We start from the raw sequence: 19,860 nt of genomic DNA, 5'->3' as shown, positions 1-19,860 counted from the left end.
CCTGGGTACCCACCCAACTATTGCCTGATCCTACCCGGGTACCCACTGTAGGTCTCAGGAGATGTCTCAAAATGTCCTATTGGGAACATTTTTAGCATAGCCCTGGCAAAACTTATTTAGACACGTGATAAAATAATCTGGTCATTCATACACTGAAGTTAATTAAGTTTTAATGGTACATAGTCAGAAAGAAATGCGAACATTAGTGACTTGTAGTGTAACCATAGATACTTTTTGTCATTGAACAATATATCCCGTGACTAACCACGGGTCCGGGTAGTCATGTGGGTACCCGGGTCCTACTCAGTACCCACCCCACCTGGGTACCCGTGTTACCCGTCCCAGCCCTACAATCTGTAGCTAGCCACACACAGCCCATCAGTATCCTCTACTGCACAGAGTAACAAGTAAACAGTCCAGTTTCATCATATCACCTTCACCATCCAGGACCAAGCTTGCTCAGTATCTAACTTGATCAGGTTTACATAGAAAGTACTTCATTGAGAGGCATTTAGAAGTTGGAGTACTAAGAACTTCGTTATTACAATTAGGAGTGACGTTTCTGTGTAGGTTCTAACACCATTATCAAGCAGTGAATGAGTGAGTGAGTGAGTGAGTATGGTTTTACGCCGTTTTTAGCAATATTCCAGCAATATCATGGCGAGGGACACCAGAAATCGTCCTCACACATTGTACCCATGTCGGGAATCGAACCCGGGTCTTCGGCGTGACGAGTAAACGTTTTCACCACTAGGCAACCCGACCGCCCCTCATCAAGTATCACTTGATAACGGTGTTAGAAACTACACCGAAATGTCTCTCAATATTGTAATAAAGAAGTTGTTCATCCATATTTCTTATCCTTACACAGAAAGTACTAAAATTGTTTTTAAATTCCAACTCTATCAGTTTATATTTCTTACAAGACCGACTAAAAGTGATTAAGCTTTTTGATTGTCCAATTTCATCATCAGCTTTTTGTGCCATGATGTTTGTCAAAATGAAATGTCAACAAAGAAAATGACTATGGTCTAAATTTCATGTTAGTGTTTTGAAATAGATTTGATGTGAACATTTGACAAGCCCTAATTATTCCTGACAGGTCTATTTGACCTTGACCCAGCCCCCGTGTATATCTGACAAGTCCATTTGACCTTGACCCAGCCTCCGTGTATTTCTGACTAATCCATTTGACCTTGACCCAGCCCCTGCGTATTTCTGACTAATCCATTTGACCTTGACCAAGCCCCCTGTGTATTTCTGACAAGTCCATTTGACCTTGACCCAGCCCCCGTGTATTTCTGACTAATCCATTTGACCTTGACCCAGCCCCCGTGTATTTCTGACTAATCCATTTGACCTTGACCCAGCCCCTGCGTATTTCTGACTGATCTAATCCAGCTGAATACTTACTGTTGAGTTGACACTGCCGACCACACTCATGCTTTGAGTGATCTCATCTATACCTAGGCTTCGTTTCCAGACCTTCACCGACTTAAACAAATAATTTCACTCATAAATTACATTTTCACTCATCAAATATAATACATTATTATTACAGCAACGTGTAAGTAGGTGTAGAACCTATATTGCTATTCCCTATATTTATGATGCTCAAGAATTACAAATACATTTATTAGTTTTTGTGATTATTTATTTTTTTCTGTGTTCATTCCATGGCAATATAATGGATGGATGGTCAGGACTGGTGAATGCATGTCACAATACCACCTGAGTGAATTGATGTTCATAATATTATCAATCAATCACAGGTATGTCTGGTAGGATGAGATGGCAATGTGGTTGTTAACCTTCTAGCACCTAACAAGCAGCTTGGGTTGTATACTCCCCAGGGAGCTGAGAGTGTGTTGAGTGCACACTGATCGAGTGACCGGGGTAATAATAGCATTTTGAGCATGTCCCTGTGTGGTGTGGAAATATGCACAATATAAATGGCCTATCATCATCATCATCATCATCATCATCATTTACAGGGTGCAGTCACATAGCTGGAATATTGATGAGTTCAACAAACAAACAATTATTTGTCCTATGACAGGATTGTACTAGTGTTGTGTGCCAAATGCAATCACATGAAGTTAAATCTATAGGTACCCCAGCTCTACACTGTAAAACCAGCATCCCCTCATGCTTCAATACTTGCCTTGATCATTCCCTGGAAGTTCTCCCCCTTACAGCATTGAGAGCTCCCGATCCGGAAGCCTGATGTTGTTGGAAGTGAATATGGACGATTCTGACAACAACAAAATCTGATGAAATATGAAATAGTTTGATAGCTTGATGTTTTCAATGTGGAGCTAGGTTACCTGTAGATTTAGCCAAACCAAATACAACATTTGAAATCTCACAATGTGTGTTCCAAATTGAATTTAGCTCAGTTAAATCTGCAGGTAACCCAGTCCCACATTGAAAACACATCATACTTTTATAGCAGATGTCAAAACACCAGTATCCTGTCATCTTCCTGAGTCAAGGGAGTTAACTGACTTTAAAAGTCCAGTTTCCACCCTTTAAAAAAAAGGCATGAATTATGGAGTTATAATTTGGCTGGACTAATGAGTCTATGCATAGTCCAATCAAAATCGAGTAACAAAGTCGACATCTGGTTCGTAAACTGCAGTGCAGATTTTGGTCAATTGCATGTGCACTGCCAAATTAGCGTCAAAAGATATTTTCCTAAACTTTTAATGTTTTTAATCAAGGTTTAGTTCGTGAAGTAAGACTCTTTTTATTACAACATAGGTCTTGATAAGCAATCAGATCGTCTTGACTGGGCGCCACTATTTTGTTTGAAGCAAATGCAAGTGATATGAGAGATGGAATCTGATTGGTCAAGAGGAGGGACATAGAAGGGACATAATTCGTAATAACCACTGGTGGCTACTATTGAGCCAGGAAATTCCAGCCTAGTCCAACAAGGGTGGAAACTGGACTTTTACAGTCATTTAACTCCCTTGCCTCATGAAGATGGTATCCTCTTGGCTAATTTATAACCTTGTCTTTCATAAACGTCCAGACCAGGAGCATGATGCACTGGGAAGCCATCCTGCTCTAGAATGTCCATAGGTGCTGAGAGAAATGAAAACATGCCCTCACCTTGGCTGTGTTGACCTGCTTGCCGTTCAGGTAGAAAAATGTGTTGGTTCCATTATTGGCAACAGCCAGGAGATACCATTTCCCCTTGGTGTAGGGAGTTGGTGCAAACAGAGAGGAAGTGCAGTGTCTCCCTGTAGTAGGATAGTAGTAGCTATTGAATTTGCCTCCCTGCATTGCTAGACCAAAGTCTCGACAACCAGCCACACCACCAACAATAGTCTGTCAACAAAAATACATGATTGAACCAGATCAACTTCAGTAGATGTGAGTGTTAGGGATTACAGTTATTTGATGAGAAAACTCACAGATTATTCCAGAAATGTGCCATTTCAGTTGCAAAGATTTCCTCATCATTTTACAAAGGTTAACCAAAACCCCCAAATCATTTTTTTCTGCCCCTGAAAAAGGCCAAATAGAAAGACTACATAAATAAAACAGAAAAGGCCAATAAGAAAACTCAATATCACATAAAGGTAATAAAGAAAGAAATCGAGCCTGACATTGTTTGCTGGTTAATTAGAGGTGTAACAATATGTAGAGGTTGCGATACGATACATATCCTGATACTCTTGGTGCGATACGATTCGTATCCCGATATAGTACGTTCATTTCACAAGTTGATATTCTTTCTTTTTGCAGGTGAATGATAACCCTGAATCATTTGTTATTAGTGAGATCAAAGATGGGATATTGTATGTATTGCGATACATGGATTGTAAATTTATGTGTTTTATCATGGGCCTCGTATCCTGATACAGCACTGTATTGCCATATTGTACACCTCTAGCCTCAATCATGTACAATAATGATTGATAGTTGGAATAGCACATTATGAACTCCGTCTCAAATTGAAAGAAAAAAGTTTGCTAGAAATCCCAAGATGTCGACATAATTCCTGAAAAAGTGTCTAGACATAAAGAAATGTAAAAAAGTGTTTTAGGAAATGGAGCTGAAAGCATTATGCTCTTCTGTTTTGCTACAGACATGATAATAAAGTTCACATGACACTGTAATCTGACGTCAAACATGATGGACTGTTAGGCAAACCTTTTTATGTATTTTCTAGTATGTAAAGAAACAAATTATGAAAGAAAGTTGACAGACATGATTGGAGTTTCTAAACAAATCTTGAAATAAAAAGTTTTCACCACAGACAGTTGTCTGTGTTTAAGACATTCATTTATACATTATAGCAGTATATAAACAATTGCCCACTTATTACAATTAGTTACGAGAGGACACTTACCCTCCTCCGTGAGTCTGAAATTGTTGGGTACAGCCATGCTGCAATTGTGTACACCGTTCCAGGGTTCCATTGTCCCAGATCAATAAAGTCATTGTTTCCGTCAAACTTAGCTCCACATGCAAAGGGGGGTCCAACCTACCAAAGCATAAAAACAGAGTGAGTGAGTGAGTGAGTGAGTGAGTGAGTGAGTGAGTGAGTGAGTGAGTGAATTGGTGGGTGAGTGAGTGAGAGTGGGTGAGTATGGTTATACACAGCTTAGCAATATTCCAGCAATATCACGGTGAGGGACACCAGCAATTGGCTTCACACATTGTACCCATGTCGGGAATCGAACCCGGGGCATGATGAGCAAACACTTTAACCACTAGGCTACCCCACTGCCCCCATAACAACAGAAGATACATGAGACATATAGCATTGAGGGATGGATTCAGATCATTAAGCATCAACACTAAGTTCAGAGCCAGTATCCACAGTTGAATCAGTCATTGAATTGACCACGAGTAGTTGAAACATGTAGGATTAAAAAGTCATCTCTCAATGACTAGCATCAAGATCATGGCTAATCACAATTGTTTAAGAATGGAGTGGCCCTAGCATCAAGCTTCAGGCAGCTGTGTCACTGGTATCGTACAATGCATGGTGTTGAATCAAGGTACTTTCTTGACTTAGTAGACAGTTGCAGTTGTGTTTGGAGACATGAGTGCTTCCAGCAGTGAACCACAGCACAGCATGGTGATATAGTGGTGGCACAGTGATGGTGTGGGCTGCCGACAAGGGAGCTTTTACAGGAATCTACTCACCTGGATGCTGTCGCTGATTACCTGGATGCTTTTGATACAAGTGAGCCCTGTGTAGGTCAACTTACCTGGTTGCTGTTGATACAAGGGTGCCCTGTGTAGGTCTACTTACCTGGTTGCTGTTGATACAAGGGTGCCCTGTGTAGGTCTACTTACCTGGTTGCTGTTGATACAAGGGTGCCCTGTGTAGGTCTACTTACCTGGTTGCTGTTGATACAAGGGTGCCCTGTGTAGGTCTACTTACCTGGTTGCTGTTGATACAAGGGTGCCCTGTGTAGGTCTACTTACCTGGTTGCTGTTGATACAAGGGTGCCCTGTGTAGGTCTACTTACCTGGTTGCTGTTGATACAAGGGTGCCCTGTGTAGGTCTACTTACCTGGTTGCTGTTGATACAAGGGTGCCCTGTGTCAGTCCACTCACCTGGTTGCTTTCTATACAAGAGCTGAAAGTGAGCCCTGTGTAGGTGAAGGGGAACAGACAGTGGTCTCCAGCGTTGTCGCCACCATAGGTGTGGACTGAGTGCTCTGGCACTGCCAGGCAGGTTCCTGCAGGTAACAAGATTTTAATAACTGTTTAATGCTGCTTTTAGATTTGCTCCTGCTATTTCAAGGTCTGGTACAAGAAGAACTAGCTTCACACATTGTACCCAGGTGGGGAATTGAACTAGGATCTTGCAGGCGACAAAAACCCAGTAACTGTTTTATGGTGCTTTAAGACATGTTCCATCCATTTTTCAATAACTTAATGTCATCATATGTGATCTTAATTTCCCTGCAATGGCTGACAGCTAAAACATGGTTGGTATCACTCCTCCAATATCTCAATAACTGTTTTATGGTGCATATTCCAGCGGTTTCTCAATAACTCAATAACTGTTTTATGGTGCATATTCCAGCGGTTTCTCAATAACTCAATAACTGTTTTATGGTGCATATTCCAGCCGTTTCTCAATAACTCAATAACTTTTTTACAGTGCATATTCCAGTGGTTTTTCAATAACTCAATAACTGTTTTATGGTGCATATTCCAGCGGTTTCTCAATAACTCAATAACTGTTATATGGTGCAAATTTCAGCCGTTTCAATAACACAATAACATCAGTATCTTTTTCCTTTTTCTGCAATGGCTGACAGTTGGTGTCCTGTGAGTGACTACTCGGTTACCTGCTCCGCATGCAGTTCTGTTGTTGTGGTCCTCGTAGTAGCTGCAGTAGTCGAACAGTTCACAGTGGTCCCCGAAGTAGGCTGCCGGACAGGTACACGTCCCAGTCACCCTGCTACATGTGCCGCCATTCAAACACCCACACATGTACTCTGGAGGGACAAAAATCCTCTTGTTAGAAAGAGGGATGTTGTTTACAACAACTGAGTAAACAATCATATAATGCTTGCCTGTAAATAATCAAGCCTGCACCTGTCAAACCATGCCATCATTGGTTGATTGGGTTAACAACGTTCCAAACTGTCAGGGTACAGAGACACAATCAGGGATCAGAGAAACACAATCAGGGACCAGAGACACACAATCAGGGATCAGAGACACACAATCAGGGATCAGAGACACACAATCAGGGACCAGAGACACACAATCAGGGGTCAGAGACACACAATCAGGGATCAGAGACACACAATCAGGGACCAGAGACACACAATCAGGGATCAGAGACACACAATCAGGGACCAGAGACACACAATCAGGGATCAGAGACACACAATCAGGGATCAGAGAAACACAATCAGGGATCAGAGACACACAATCAGGGATCAGAGACACAATCAGGGATCAGAGACACACAATCAGGGATCAGAGACACACAATCAGGGATCAGAGACACAATCAGGGATCAGAGACACACATTCGGGGATCAGAGACACACATTCGGGGATCAGAGACACACAATCAGGGATCAGAGACACACATTCGGGGATCAGAGAAACACAATCAGGGATCAGAGACACACAATCAGGGATCAGAGACACACAATCAGGGATCAGAGACACACAATCAGGGATCAGAGACACACAATCAGGGATCAGAGACACACATTCGGGGATCAGAGACACACAATCAGGGATCAGAGACACACAATCAGGGATCAGAGACACACAATCAGGGATCAGAGACACACAATCAGGGATCAGAGACACAATCAGGGATCAGAGAAACACAATTGGAGATCAGAGACACACAATCAGGGATCAGAGACACACAATCAGGGATCAGAGACACACATTCGGGGATCAGAGACACACAATCAGGGATCAGAGACACACAATCAGGGATCAGAGACACACATTCGGGGATCAGAGACACACAATCAGGGATCAGAGACACACAATCAGGGATCAGAGACACACAATCAGGGATCAGAGACACACAATCAGGGATCAGAGACACAATCAGGGATCAGAGAAACACAATTGGAGATCAGAGACACACAATCAGGGATCAGAGACACACAATCAGGGATCAGAGAAACACATTCGGGGATCAGAGACACAGTTCTTGTTTTAGCTCCTTAATGCCAAATGCCAGGCAGGGAAACAACAAGTACCATCTTTTAACATATTTTTGTATGACGCGGCCGGAATCGAACCCCAGATCTTCTGATCTCCGGGCAGACTCTCTACTACTAGACCATGGAAGCAGTCACCTTTCCAAAGTAGGATCCCATACAAAACCAAAAGGTATATACCAAGTTTAATGTTATATGCATTGATACTTTTTGAAAAATGTGTAACCACAATCTTTTTGCTAACAATATCATCAACATCATCATCTTCATCAATATGAAGTGAACAGTCAAATTTGTTACTGACGTTTACATCGTGCTTGCACTGTACAAGAGCCGCAACCAGAGATTGAGCACTTCCTGTTGGCAACGTCCATTGTTCCAGCACCTTGTCCATGATTGTGGTGGTTGCTGAGACAGGAAACAAACATTGTTATCAAATGTTACAGTGGTACATCTCAGTACTATTGTGAAAGTTATACTGAGTATAGCTGAGTATAGTATTCATAGATTTCAACCTCACAACAAATGTTGTCTTGAAACATCAGTTTTGAATGCAATGGAATATGTCCGATAACGAAAATGCCTCTAGAATCTGTAAGTACCATTGGCACCATTAGAGCAAAAAGTCACTGTAACCATGGTAACAAAGCAGTGTCACAGCTGAGAGCCACTTTGTTTGTTTGTTTTCTATGCTGCAATCGGGAATATTCTGGCTATATGACAGCGGTCTGTAAATAATCGAGGTAATTCAGTAATTGACATTATGAGCATCGATCTACGCAATTGGATGGATGACATTCATCCATTAGATCAGCGAACCTGACCAACCGATCCTGTAAGTCACTGCTTACAACAGCATGGGTAGCTGACTCACGACTTTCAACCCAGATCTTCTGTCTGTGTACATGCGTGTGTGTGTGTGTGTCCATGTTTACATGCATGTGTATCTATGTGTACATGTGTGTGTGTCTATGTGTACATGCGTGTGTGTGTGTGTGTCCATGTTTACATGCATGTGTGTCTATCTGTACATGTGTGTGTGTGTGTGTGTGTCCATGTTTACATGCATGTGTATCTATGTGTACATGTGTGTGTGTCTATGTGTACATGCGTGTGTGTGTGTGTGTGTGTGTCCATGTTTACATGCATGTGTGTCTATCTGTACATGCGTGTGTGTGTGTGTCCATGTTTACATACATGTGTGTCTATCTGTACATGCGTGTGTCCATGTTTACATACATGTGTGTCTATCTGTACATGCGTGTGTGTCTATGTGTACATGTGTGTATGTATGTCCATGTTTACATGCATGTGTGTCTATCTGTACATGCGTGTGTTTGTGTGTCCATGTGTACATGTGTGTGTGTCTATCTGTACATGCATGTGTGTCTATGTGTCCATGCATGTGTGTCTATCTGTACATGCGTGTGTTTGTGTGTCCATGTGTACATGTGTGTGTGTCTATCTGTACATGCATGTGTGTCTATGTGTACATGCATGTGTGTCTACCTGTACATGGGTGTGTGTCTATCTGTACATGCATGTGTGTCTATGTGTACATGTGTGTGTCTATCTGTACATGCATGTGTGTGTGTGTCCATGTGTACATGCATGTGTGTCTATGTGTACATGCAAGTGTGTGTGTGTCCATGTTTACATGCATGTGTATCTATCTGTACATGCGTGTGTGTCTATGTGTACATGTGTGTCTATGTTTACATGCATGTGTGTCTATGTGTACATGCGTGTGTGTCTATGTGTACATGCATGTGTGTCTATGTGTACATGTGTGTGTGTCTATGTGTACATGCGTGTGTGTGTGTGTGTCCATGTTTACATGCATGTGTGTCTATCTGTACATGCGTGTGTGTGTGTGTGTCCATGTTTACATGCATGTGTATCTATGTGTACATGTGTGTGTGTCTATGTGTACATGCGTGTGTGTGTGTGTGTCCATGTTTACATGCATGTGTGTCTATCTGTACATGCGTGTGTGTGTATGTCCATGTTTACATACATGTGTGTCTATCTGTACATGCGTGTGTGTGTGTGTGTCCATGTTTACATGCATGTGTGTCTATCTGTACATGCGTGTGTGTGTGTGTGTCCATGTTTACATGCATGTGTGTCTATCTGTACATGCGTGTGTGTGTGTGTGTCCATGTTTACATGCATGTGTGTCTATCTGTACATGCGTGTGTGTGTGTGTGTCCATGTTTACATGCATGTGTGTCTATCTGTACATGCGTGTGTGTGTGTGTGTCCATGTTTACATACATGTGTATCTATCTGTACATGTGTGTGTTTGTGTGTCCATGTGTGTGTGTCTATGTGTACATGTGTATGTGTCTATGTGTACATGTGTGTGTTTGTGTGTCCATGTGTGTGTGTCTATGTGTACATGTGTGTGTATCTATCTGTACATGTGTGTGTTTGTGTGTCCATGTGTGTGTGTCTATGTGTCCATGTGTGTGTGTCTATGTGTACATGTGTGTGTTTGTGTGTCCATGTGTGTGTGTCTATGTGTCCATGTGTGTGTGTCTATCTGTACATGTGTGTGTTTGTGTGTCCATGTGTGTGTGTCTATGTGTCCATGTGTGTGTGTCTATGTGTACATGCGTGTGTGTGTGTGTGTCCATGTTTACATGCATGTGTGTCTATCTGTACATGCGTGTGTGTGTGTGTGTCCATGTTTACATACATGTGTATCTATCTGTACATGTGTGTGTTTGTGTGTCCATGTGTGTGTGTCTATGTGTCCATGTGTGTGTGTCTATGTGTACATGTGTGTGTGTGTTTCCATGTTTACATGCATGTGTGTCTATCTGTACATGCGTGTGTGTGTGTGTACATGTGTGTGTGTCCATGTTTACATGCATGTGTGTCTATCTGTACATGTGTGTGTCTATGTGTCCATGTGTGTGTGTCTATCTGTACATGCGTGTGTTTGTGTGTCTATGTGTACATGTGTGTGTGTCTATGTGTACATGCGTGTGTGTGTGTCCATGTTTACATGCATGTGTGTCTATCTGTACATGCGTGTGCATGTGTGTCCATGTGTATATGTGTGTGTGTCTATGTGTACATGCGTGTGTGTGTGTCCATTTTTACATGCATGTGTGTCTATCTGTACATTCGTGCATGTGTGTCCATGTGTACATGTGTGTGTGTCTATGTGTACATACTTGTGTGTGTGTGTGTGTCTATGTGTACATGCGTGTGTGTGTGTGCGCTGACACTCACTTGTCCCAGACAGAACAGCCCACAATGTCGGAGCCCACAGGACATATTGCTGTCTGTTTGGAGGTGCCGGTTGGTGCCTGATTGTACAGCAACACGAAGCCAGGGTCACCATAGCGACATGTAACTTGTGGCTGGAATACACCATGATCAAAGGAATTAGTCAGGAGAAAACATTAGGTGTTTTTCAGATTAGTATTTACATTGACCAGGAATTTCATCTGCAGCAGATCCCATAAGCCAGGGGTTTCAAATGTTAACATGCTGGACACAAAATCACTTTACGAAAGGTATGTCCATAGTTTTCATGATCTTTCCAAACACTGTATTGAACAATCCTCCTCTGACCACGCCATGTCATTTTCCATTTTGCTGATTGTAACAGGTGAACCCAATGTCCAACTGCGGATACATGTTGTGGCATGCAGCAAACAAGCTCCAGGGCTCCCTTGAGTCATAGGCTTCATAAAGTCAGTCTCTATCTCATTAAAATCAGATCTTAGCTCTAGCTACTGCTGAACAAGGATCTAAGGACATCCCATTAGGGGTCACATCAGAACGACCTTTCATCCCACCAATCAGAGTGTTGCTTACCAGATCATGAAAATGACAGTCGGAATGTGATTTCTAATCATGCAACTTCGAAAACTTTAACACAGGGTATTCCGAACGATAGTTATGGGCTTAACGACTGAATCTATACAATCTAGACCACCTCCTAGCCATTCCAGAATTTTCTTTTGTTCAGGTTTCAAATTTTTAATCAAGAATTTGTCAAAATATGTTTCGGAGCGTAATCGCCAATTTGAAATTGGTGCCGTAAAGCACGAGAAAGCTGCCTTCTGATTGGCTAATGTGGACCTCTTGTCAGTCATTACATTGGTTGGTCTAAGTTTGTGCAAGGTCGGTTTGATGTGAGCCATAATGGGTTGTTCTCAGATCTTTGTTTAGCGGTAGCGAGAGCTAAGATCTGATTTTTTAATGAGATTGAATCAGTCTCTTAGAAAGTTTTTCATGGGAGATAACCCCTCAAAATAGATTTTGAAATTATCTGGACCAAACCATCATCAGAATTGCAAGATAAGCTAGGGGGCTGATGGGCACACATGGATCAAGGATTTTGGAAAAAGGGAGAGCACACTACCCAAGTCATGAAGTGAATAAAATTGGAGACTGACATAGGTTGACATGTGGATCGTTGTGGTTAGTAGCATGACCGGTGCAGGTCTACCTTGACACAGTGACTGAGTGAACTGGGTTTAATGCCGCTGTATGTCAGATTAACATGGGAGGTAAGCCCAAAGTGATGCAGATCTTCGCTGTTGACCACTTTGCTACCTTACACCACAGGCAGGAGAATGACACCAAGAATGGACTTCCCATGTACCAATGTGAAGAATCAAAACCCAAGTTTTGATCTGACAGTAAACGCCTGTCGACACCAGCACCAGGTGTGTTTATAAGAGCAGGTTGCTTCCCACTGAATACAGTTACATAACTTGCAGTTTCCCTGTGCAGAGCTACTCCCCTTACTCACCCCAGGATAACCTGTTAATGGGTTCAGATCCGTGGGTGTGGTGCTGACAAACTCAGAAACCAGATTAGGGATTCATTTCTAGGTTTCTGGCATGTGTGTGTGACGCATTCTGCACAGCAAACTACATCTTCCCAAGGCAAGAGAGTTAACTGACTTTAAAAGTCCAGTTTCCACCCTTGCCGAACTAGGCTTGAATTACTGGGCTCAAACTAAATAGCGGCGCCCAGTCAAGACGATCTGATCGATAATCAAGATCTATATTGTGATAAATCAGGTCTTGCATCGCGAAGTGCATCAAATCAAGTGAGCACCTTGATTAAAAACATGAAAAGATTTGGAAAATATCTGCTGACAACGAGTTGACGGTGCACATGCTTTGCAAATCCTGCAATCAACCGAAATCTGCACTACAGTTTATGAACCGGATTTCGATTTCGGTGCGCGATTTTGATTGGACTATGCATAGACTTGTTAGTCCAGCCAAAATGTAACTCCATGTAACCAGCCTAATTTGGCAAGGGTTGAAACTGCACTTTTACAGTCAGTTAACACCCTTGCCTCGGGAAGATGTGAGATAAGAGACTTTATGGGTGAAAAATCACATTTTGACTTTTCATTATATTTTAAAACTACAGTATCTTTATAACCCAAAAATATAATTCAAAAGCTTCAATTCATATTTATTACAGAGATACATGACATCACACATGGCAGTCTTCACTGAAGTAAGTTGACGTCGAACGTCTTTATGTCGTCACAGCAAAATTGTATCCTAGCACCCATAAGGTCCCTATTCTCCTGGTGGGTCACATATGGTGTGACTATTCAAAGCAGCTTAAAACCCACTCTGACATGAGTGGTACCCTCGCTCACCTCACTCTCAAGATAGAGAATTCAAATAAAATGACCTTTGTCAAATGATATCTTGGAAAATAGACACCTTGGAAGAATGTGGAACCATGATTTCTTACAGGAAAACACAGATCGTACAATTCACAACATGGCCGACTACATTGTCAGTCTCACCTTCCCGGATGATGTGGTGCAGCTGTCGGCCTCGAAGCGGGCCCCGGAACACGTGGAAGAACAGGAACACTGCTCTGGCTGCATGGCCGCGGGGCAGTCCGACCCGTCCACATTGATGAAGGCTGGACAAAAGGACAATTTGCAGCAAAGTATCATCCAGCTCAATGCATGGTAAAGCCATTAATAGTATTTATTTGAGCTGTCCTAAACCTACGATGGGGACGGATGGCCCAGTCATCTTAGGCACCTCAATTCGAAACGTATGATCATGAGTTCGCCATGATTAAGTGTCTACACTTGTCTGCACCTAGACTAACATCTAGTCTCTGAAATGAACTATTTTTTAAACAAAAAATAACAGCTGTTAAATTTGAGTTATAAAACATAAAAAAAAGGAGCCCAGAGACTTTCTTCATTTTCAGATTTTCATTACCCGGTATTGCCAATTATTATAGACTTGCACAGGCTGTATTGGACATATTTGTTTCAGGGTCTGTACGACAGACAAGTCAGCACCATACCCATCAGCTCATGGGTTTCACCAAAGTTGGTAAACATATCAGACACGCCCTGTTGTAACTGGAATACTGGTTTATGGAAGCATAAATGCACAAATAATTGCTATGTTAGCCAATCAAATGACATGGAATCACTTGCAATTTATTAATTCCAAGGTAAATCTGTACTTTTATTGAGTCCTCTCATTGTGTACAGTGGGTGATTTGCATAACCTAACACATGAGAGGAGGTATGGAGGTATTTATTTGGGAATTGGAGGTACCCATTTGCATGGAACGTTCGTCGGGTATCGGTACACAGGCATACAAGTATGTTCCTGAGGTGCCTTCTAGAAGTACCTGTTCCACCAACAACCCAATCAGTGTTTCCTCACTGCCTGCTCCACACGGGGATTCTAGATTGTGGATTGGGTGGTCAGACTCAGTTACTTGGATGTAGCGTGTCATCATACTCCAATGGCATGGATAGTTGATTATAATATCAATCTGTGGTCTGCTCCGGATTCGATTATTTACAGCCCACCGTCATATAGCTGGAATATTGCTCATTGCGGATTTAGGCAACAAACAAAATAAATATATAACCTATGACACCCTTCTATGTTTTATTTGAACACCAAGACTCCTTAATGAAATATCATAACTTACACTGCAGCTGATCGCAGAGCGGTCCCACATATCCGTTCTGGCAGATACACTTGAAGCCCAACTCCGACACAGCGACACAGCTAGCCTCGTTCCGACACACACCACTGAACAAAATATTCCATAAATCAATTCCATGGCCAAAACGTATCGAAATGTACAGATTTTTCAGGTTTGAAAACACTGGTAGGTTATTTTTTGGGAGAACAACCAATATGGGATTAAATGTAATTACCGTATTCGACGTAATAAACGCCCCGGGCGCTCTCAAAATTAGAAATAGGGGGCTCTTATTAGAATATTATTTTGGTGAAAAAAACAGAGTTGAAAGATAAATTTCGTGGTTTATGCTGACAGCCCGAAATGTTTATGTACGACAGATATATTTTTCTAGAATTTAATTGCCCATAATTAAGGGAACATATAACACACAAGTACGTATTATTCACGAATAAATAAGTCTTGTGTACATTGATCAATCGGAAGAGGTGCTAATTGGGATTGTTCACTTGCCAATATATTAGCAAATACCGCCGTGGGCGCTTATTACAGCGGGGCGCTTATTACGTCAAATACCGTAAATATTAGCTCCCAAACACCACAGACTATTCCTCCTTGGACTGCTGGGCATTTATGAACATTTAGTTATTTATATATGCTTATAGATCAATATCTTCAGATGTTACATATGTAAATAAGGCAGAATTGTGTCATGGGACATATCATACAAATTGCACCCTCCAGCGTGTTGACCTAAATGTATGATGCAGATGTCTATAATGGCATGATAGGGAAATGATAACAAGACATATTAATCACCAAATACACATAGTGAAAATGTGTTTTCTTCCGGATTGGTTCCTCTCTTGAAAAAACATGTATACCAGCATTTTAGAGGGATGTCAGGAGTTGATAAGTCATAGGCACCAGATTTATTTGATTCATAAATCAATAGATGTATACAGAATCTCACCCAACTGTCTTTTGATATAACATATATCTACACGAGTCGATAAACGTTTATACTCTGAGGCCTGCTGAAGAGTTTCTGAACTTTTATTGACGAGTGTTGATATGTTTGATATCAAAAGACACATGGGTGAGATTCTACTGATCATTCTTTGATCTGTTCCAGTTTGTAAACAGTAGTAAGCAGTGTCTTAGTGTAAAACATACTGCTAACAAGAGAGATTTGTAATGAGGTCACAATGGAATACAATTTCAATGCAGCTATGTCTCATGGGAGAGGTGAGGTGAGGTGAAATTGGGTTTAACGTCGCGTCCAAGATTATTGCACTTATAAAGCGACGTGCATGCACGTGTGTGTGTGTGTGTGTGTGGCTGCTTGTACTAGTCCGGAATGATGCCGATTTATAGTGCTAGCTCACTGAGATACCATGCCGCAGTTTAACATGAATACCCCACTCAGACACAGTATACTGACTCCGAGCCGACCAGTCCTTTTTTTAGCCCCTTAATGCCGAGTGCCAGACAGGGTAACAACAAGTACCATCTTTTAACGTCTTTTGGTATGACGCAGCCGGGGATCGAACCCCGGACCTTCCGCTCTCTGGGCGGACTCTCTACCACTAGACCACGGAGGCGGTCCTCATGGGAGAGATTGTTTGATCTCATCCAAGCGATATCTCCTGTGGAAACTAGTTTTGGATGAACATATTCTACCTTATAAATCTTTATAGATTCATTGTGAGCACATTTGATCCCAAATATAATAACTCCATAATTTTTTAATTTTTTGTTTCACGGCCCCGCCGCCCCTAAGAACGAGCGGTCCAAGAAAAAATGAAACATAAAAATATTTATCTTTATTGTTATTTATAAATAAATAAATATATAAAAATAAATAAATACAGCATCAAAAGATATTGTGAAGCTTACTTGAGGCATGGATGCTTGCTGACAAGTGCAAGTTTTATGCCCTTGAGCGTCAGTGATGACTTGAGAGCGGGGAAACATGATCCGGGCATCCCACCACAGCTTCCCTGGGTTATCTGGTCTTGTGCTGAAGGTCACAGTTCAAGGTTGCCAGTCAGAAATACAGATAATTATGGGCGGCCATTCGGTAAAAAAATACAAAGTTGAAAAAAAGGACAAAAGTACACAATAAAGGTCAAATATTAAGAATAAAGAACTAAATGTTACTAATAAAGGGTCAAAATACAAATAAACAGGCGCTGGTTAAACAAATACAAAGTTGAAATAAAGGTCGAAAGTATTGATATTAATAGTCAAATGTTATGAAAAGACGTCATAAGAAAAGAAAGAACAATGTGTTCGAAAGAAGGCAGTGAGCACGAAAGAACGTTTACAATAGAGAACGCCAGTGAGCACGAAAGGACGTTGACAATAAAGAATGCCAGATGGCGCTGCAATTTGTAAAACATTCAGAGTTTAATCGGCTTGTTCCGCCGTGTATATGATAACTGCATGCATGCCGAGGTGCACAATGTATTACGTCACTCCTCATGCACTTACCATCTGACGTCACAGTCTTTCACACACAGCCGCGATACATACATCCCTGAATTACGCGTACATTTCAGCATCAACTAACAACTTGTCTTTGTCACAAATATAAACAAGCGAAATAAATCTGGTTTGAAAATGAACGCTGGTGTCTAAGAGGAAAATCGCTTTTCTTTATTTATGGCAAGTTATTTTTCCTTACGAATGTGTAACGTTATACATATGCATACAAATCTATTTGATATTATTTCTGACGTTCAGATATTGGGCAGCATTTTGTTCGCACACAGTTTCCGAAAAGCTGTTACATAAAACAATTCTCGCACAAAGTTCACTGTTTAGATGTTATGACAATATGTGTGTCTGACACAAGACTCGGCATCATAGCACCCTCGGGTTGCACCAAGCATGAACAGTTATTGGATCATTGTAGATTAATCCTAGTTTAGCGTTAAATGAATGTTTATTGTAGGTTGTATACAAAATACATGTACAAATTAGGCAGATGTCGGATTACACAGTATACTGTATTTAAGAAAAGGCCCTCAGCCGGTGACGATGCTTAAACATAATATGTATATACACAATGTGTACATTATACATTATACGTACATACATTACATACATAAATATATATGACGTCAGACGGTGAGAGCACGAGGAGTGACGTAATACATTGTGCACCTCGGCATGCATGCAGTTATCATATACACGGCGGAACAAGCCGATTAAACTCTGAATGTTTTACAAATTCCACCGCCATCTGGCGTTCTTTATTGTCAACGTCCTTTCGTGCTCACTGACATTCTTTATTGTAAACGTCCTTTCGTGCTCACTGACATTTTTTCGAACACATTGTTCTTTCTTTTCTTGTGACGTCTTTTCGTAACATTTGACTAATAATATTGCGTACTTTTGACCTTTATTTCAACTTTGGATTTTTTTAACCGGCGTCTGTTTGTTTTGTATTTTGACCTTTATTAGTAACATTTAGTTCTTTATTCGTAATATTTGACCTTTATTGTGTACTTTTGTCCTTTTTTCTATGTTTGTATTTTTTAACTGAATGGCTGCCCATAGATAATGTCAACAAGCTTATAGTCGAACAAATGAAAGTATCATGCATAAATGCAAGAAATAGTATTTGGAATCATCATACAAGAAAGTCGGTATGTTGTGTAGAGGACACTTTTTGGTCTACCGATGAACTTTACCTGTAGCATACACAGATATCCTGTAAGCACCCCCACAGGTCTGGGCGAAGTCTCCCTGACACTTGGAGTTACATTCTGTCTCCTTAGAGGCCAAGGCATAGCGGGTGTGGCTGTCTCCACAGAAGCACTGGTTTGTATACTGAAATCGGAACACAGATATCAGACTAGGCCAGAGTCTTGAACCCTCACAAGAGTCCTACCATGGACCTGAACCCTTGCATGAGTCCTACCATGGACCTGAACCCTTGCATTAGTCCTACCATAAATCTGAGTCCTACCATTGACCTGAACCCTCACATCAGCCCTACCATAGACCTGAACCCTTGCATGAATGCTACAATGGATCTAAGCTCTACCATGGACCTGAACCCTTGCAGCACATCCACTCACCTCTACTCCAGCATAACGGTAGCCCTGCTGTTTGCAGTGACTGATGCAGACATCAGGAGTCATGGAGGAGGATGTCATATACGCAGATGGTAGCAGACGAACACGACCATCTATGAAGCATCCAATGTAAGCTGGAACAAGTATATGGAATGAATGTGGTACCCATCAATAAATGATCAAAAGAACAATAAGAGAGAGAGAGAGAGAGAGAGAGAGAGAGAGAGAGAGAGAGAGAGAGAGAGAGAGAGAGAGAGAGAGAGAGAGAGAGAAAATGGATGTAAAATTCTTTATTATGGGGAACACAACTTTTTGGAGTATATGCTTACTCCTTTTTCTGGTGAATGAATTCAAGGATTCAGAGAGTATATATCTGTACATGTAAATGTCCCAGTCAGCTCCAAGACTGGCTCAAACAACTGGCTCCAAACGGCAATATCAATTATCTCCGCCATCAGTTAATAGACACAATCAAGAAGCCCCCACACCATGCTAAAACTTCTCCACCCAAGAGACAAGCCATGACTGAACTCCGTTAGGATAACACCATCACCATAACAGAAGCTGACAAAGGCAAAGCAGCTGTCATCATGAACACCCCAGATTTCCTGCAGCTCTTCAACAACACCCTCTCTGTCGCGACCACCTATCTCACTATCCAGAAAGACCCTACTGCTAAACTAGAACGTCAACAGATGACCCTGAAAGATCTCCACCAGAACAGAGAGGTAACCAACACCATCTTCAACCATGGGACCCAATCAATTCTGAAGCCCCTTATTAAAGTGTGACAGTCATGTTCCACAAGAACCCACCAAAAGCCAGAATACCAGTCCTCTCGAGAGGACCTTTGTTCTACAACACTGCCCATTACCTCTCCCGCCTTCCAGCCCTTAGGCAAAGATGGCAAGTCCTACATCAGCCATTCCTCCTCCTTCATCAACCAGTGTATAGAAGCAAACCTCACAGGCACCATGATAAGCTATGATGTGATCGCCCCCTTCACTAACATCCCTCTACAAGAAGCCCTTCACATCCTCCACAAGCTACAAACCAGAATTGACGACCTCGACACAAAACTGACCATAGACAGCATCATCAATCTTACCTCTAGCTGCTTGACACCTC

The 19,860-nt window shown here is 41.6% G+C and overlaps 1 protein-coding gene across 2 annotated transcripts in view; it reads right to left on the bottom strand.

Moving 5' to 3' along the window:
* Positions 1-19,860, bottom strand: part of LOC124116089 — a 73,003-nt gene that overhangs the window by 43,435 nt on the left and 9,708 nt on the right. For both annotated transcript variants that reach the window (XM_048382104.1, XM_048382105.1), the window contains 13 exons: positions 18,736-18,866; positions 18,346-18,484; positions 16,544-16,667; positions 14,648-14,751; positions 13,482-13,603; positions 10,922-11,052; positions 7,983-8,086; positions 6,327-6,476; positions 5,584-5,708; positions 4,364-4,498; positions 3,118-3,336; positions 2,165-2,254; positions 1,414-1,494 (listed from right to left, as the gene is read on the bottom strand). In XM_048382104.1, the coding sequence (XP_048238061.1) occupies positions 1,414-1,494; positions 2,165-2,254; positions 3,118-3,336; positions 4,364-4,498; positions 5,584-5,708; positions 6,327-6,476; positions 7,983-8,086; positions 10,922-11,052; positions 13,482-13,603; positions 14,648-14,751; positions 16,544-16,667; positions 18,346-18,484; positions 18,736-18,866 (1,655 nt within the window). The remainder of the gene's footprint in view (positions 1-1,413; positions 1,495-2,164; positions 2,255-3,117; positions 3,337-4,363; positions 4,499-5,583; positions 5,709-6,326; positions 6,477-7,982; positions 8,087-10,921; positions 11,053-13,481; positions 13,604-14,647; positions 14,752-16,543; positions 16,668-18,345; positions 18,485-18,735; positions 18,867-19,860) is intronic.

This window comes from Haliotis rufescens, unplaced genomic scaffold, assembly GCF_023055435.1.
Source record: "Haliotis rufescens isolate VD_foot unplaced genomic scaffold, xgHalRufe1.0.p SCAF_4, whole genome shotgun sequence".
NCBI lineage: Eukaryota > Metazoa > Mollusca > Gastropoda > Lepetellida > Haliotidae > Haliotis > Haliotis rufescens.
Note: the sequence above shows the minus strand (reverse complement) of the source record. Positions and strands in the feature narration are given on the sequence as shown.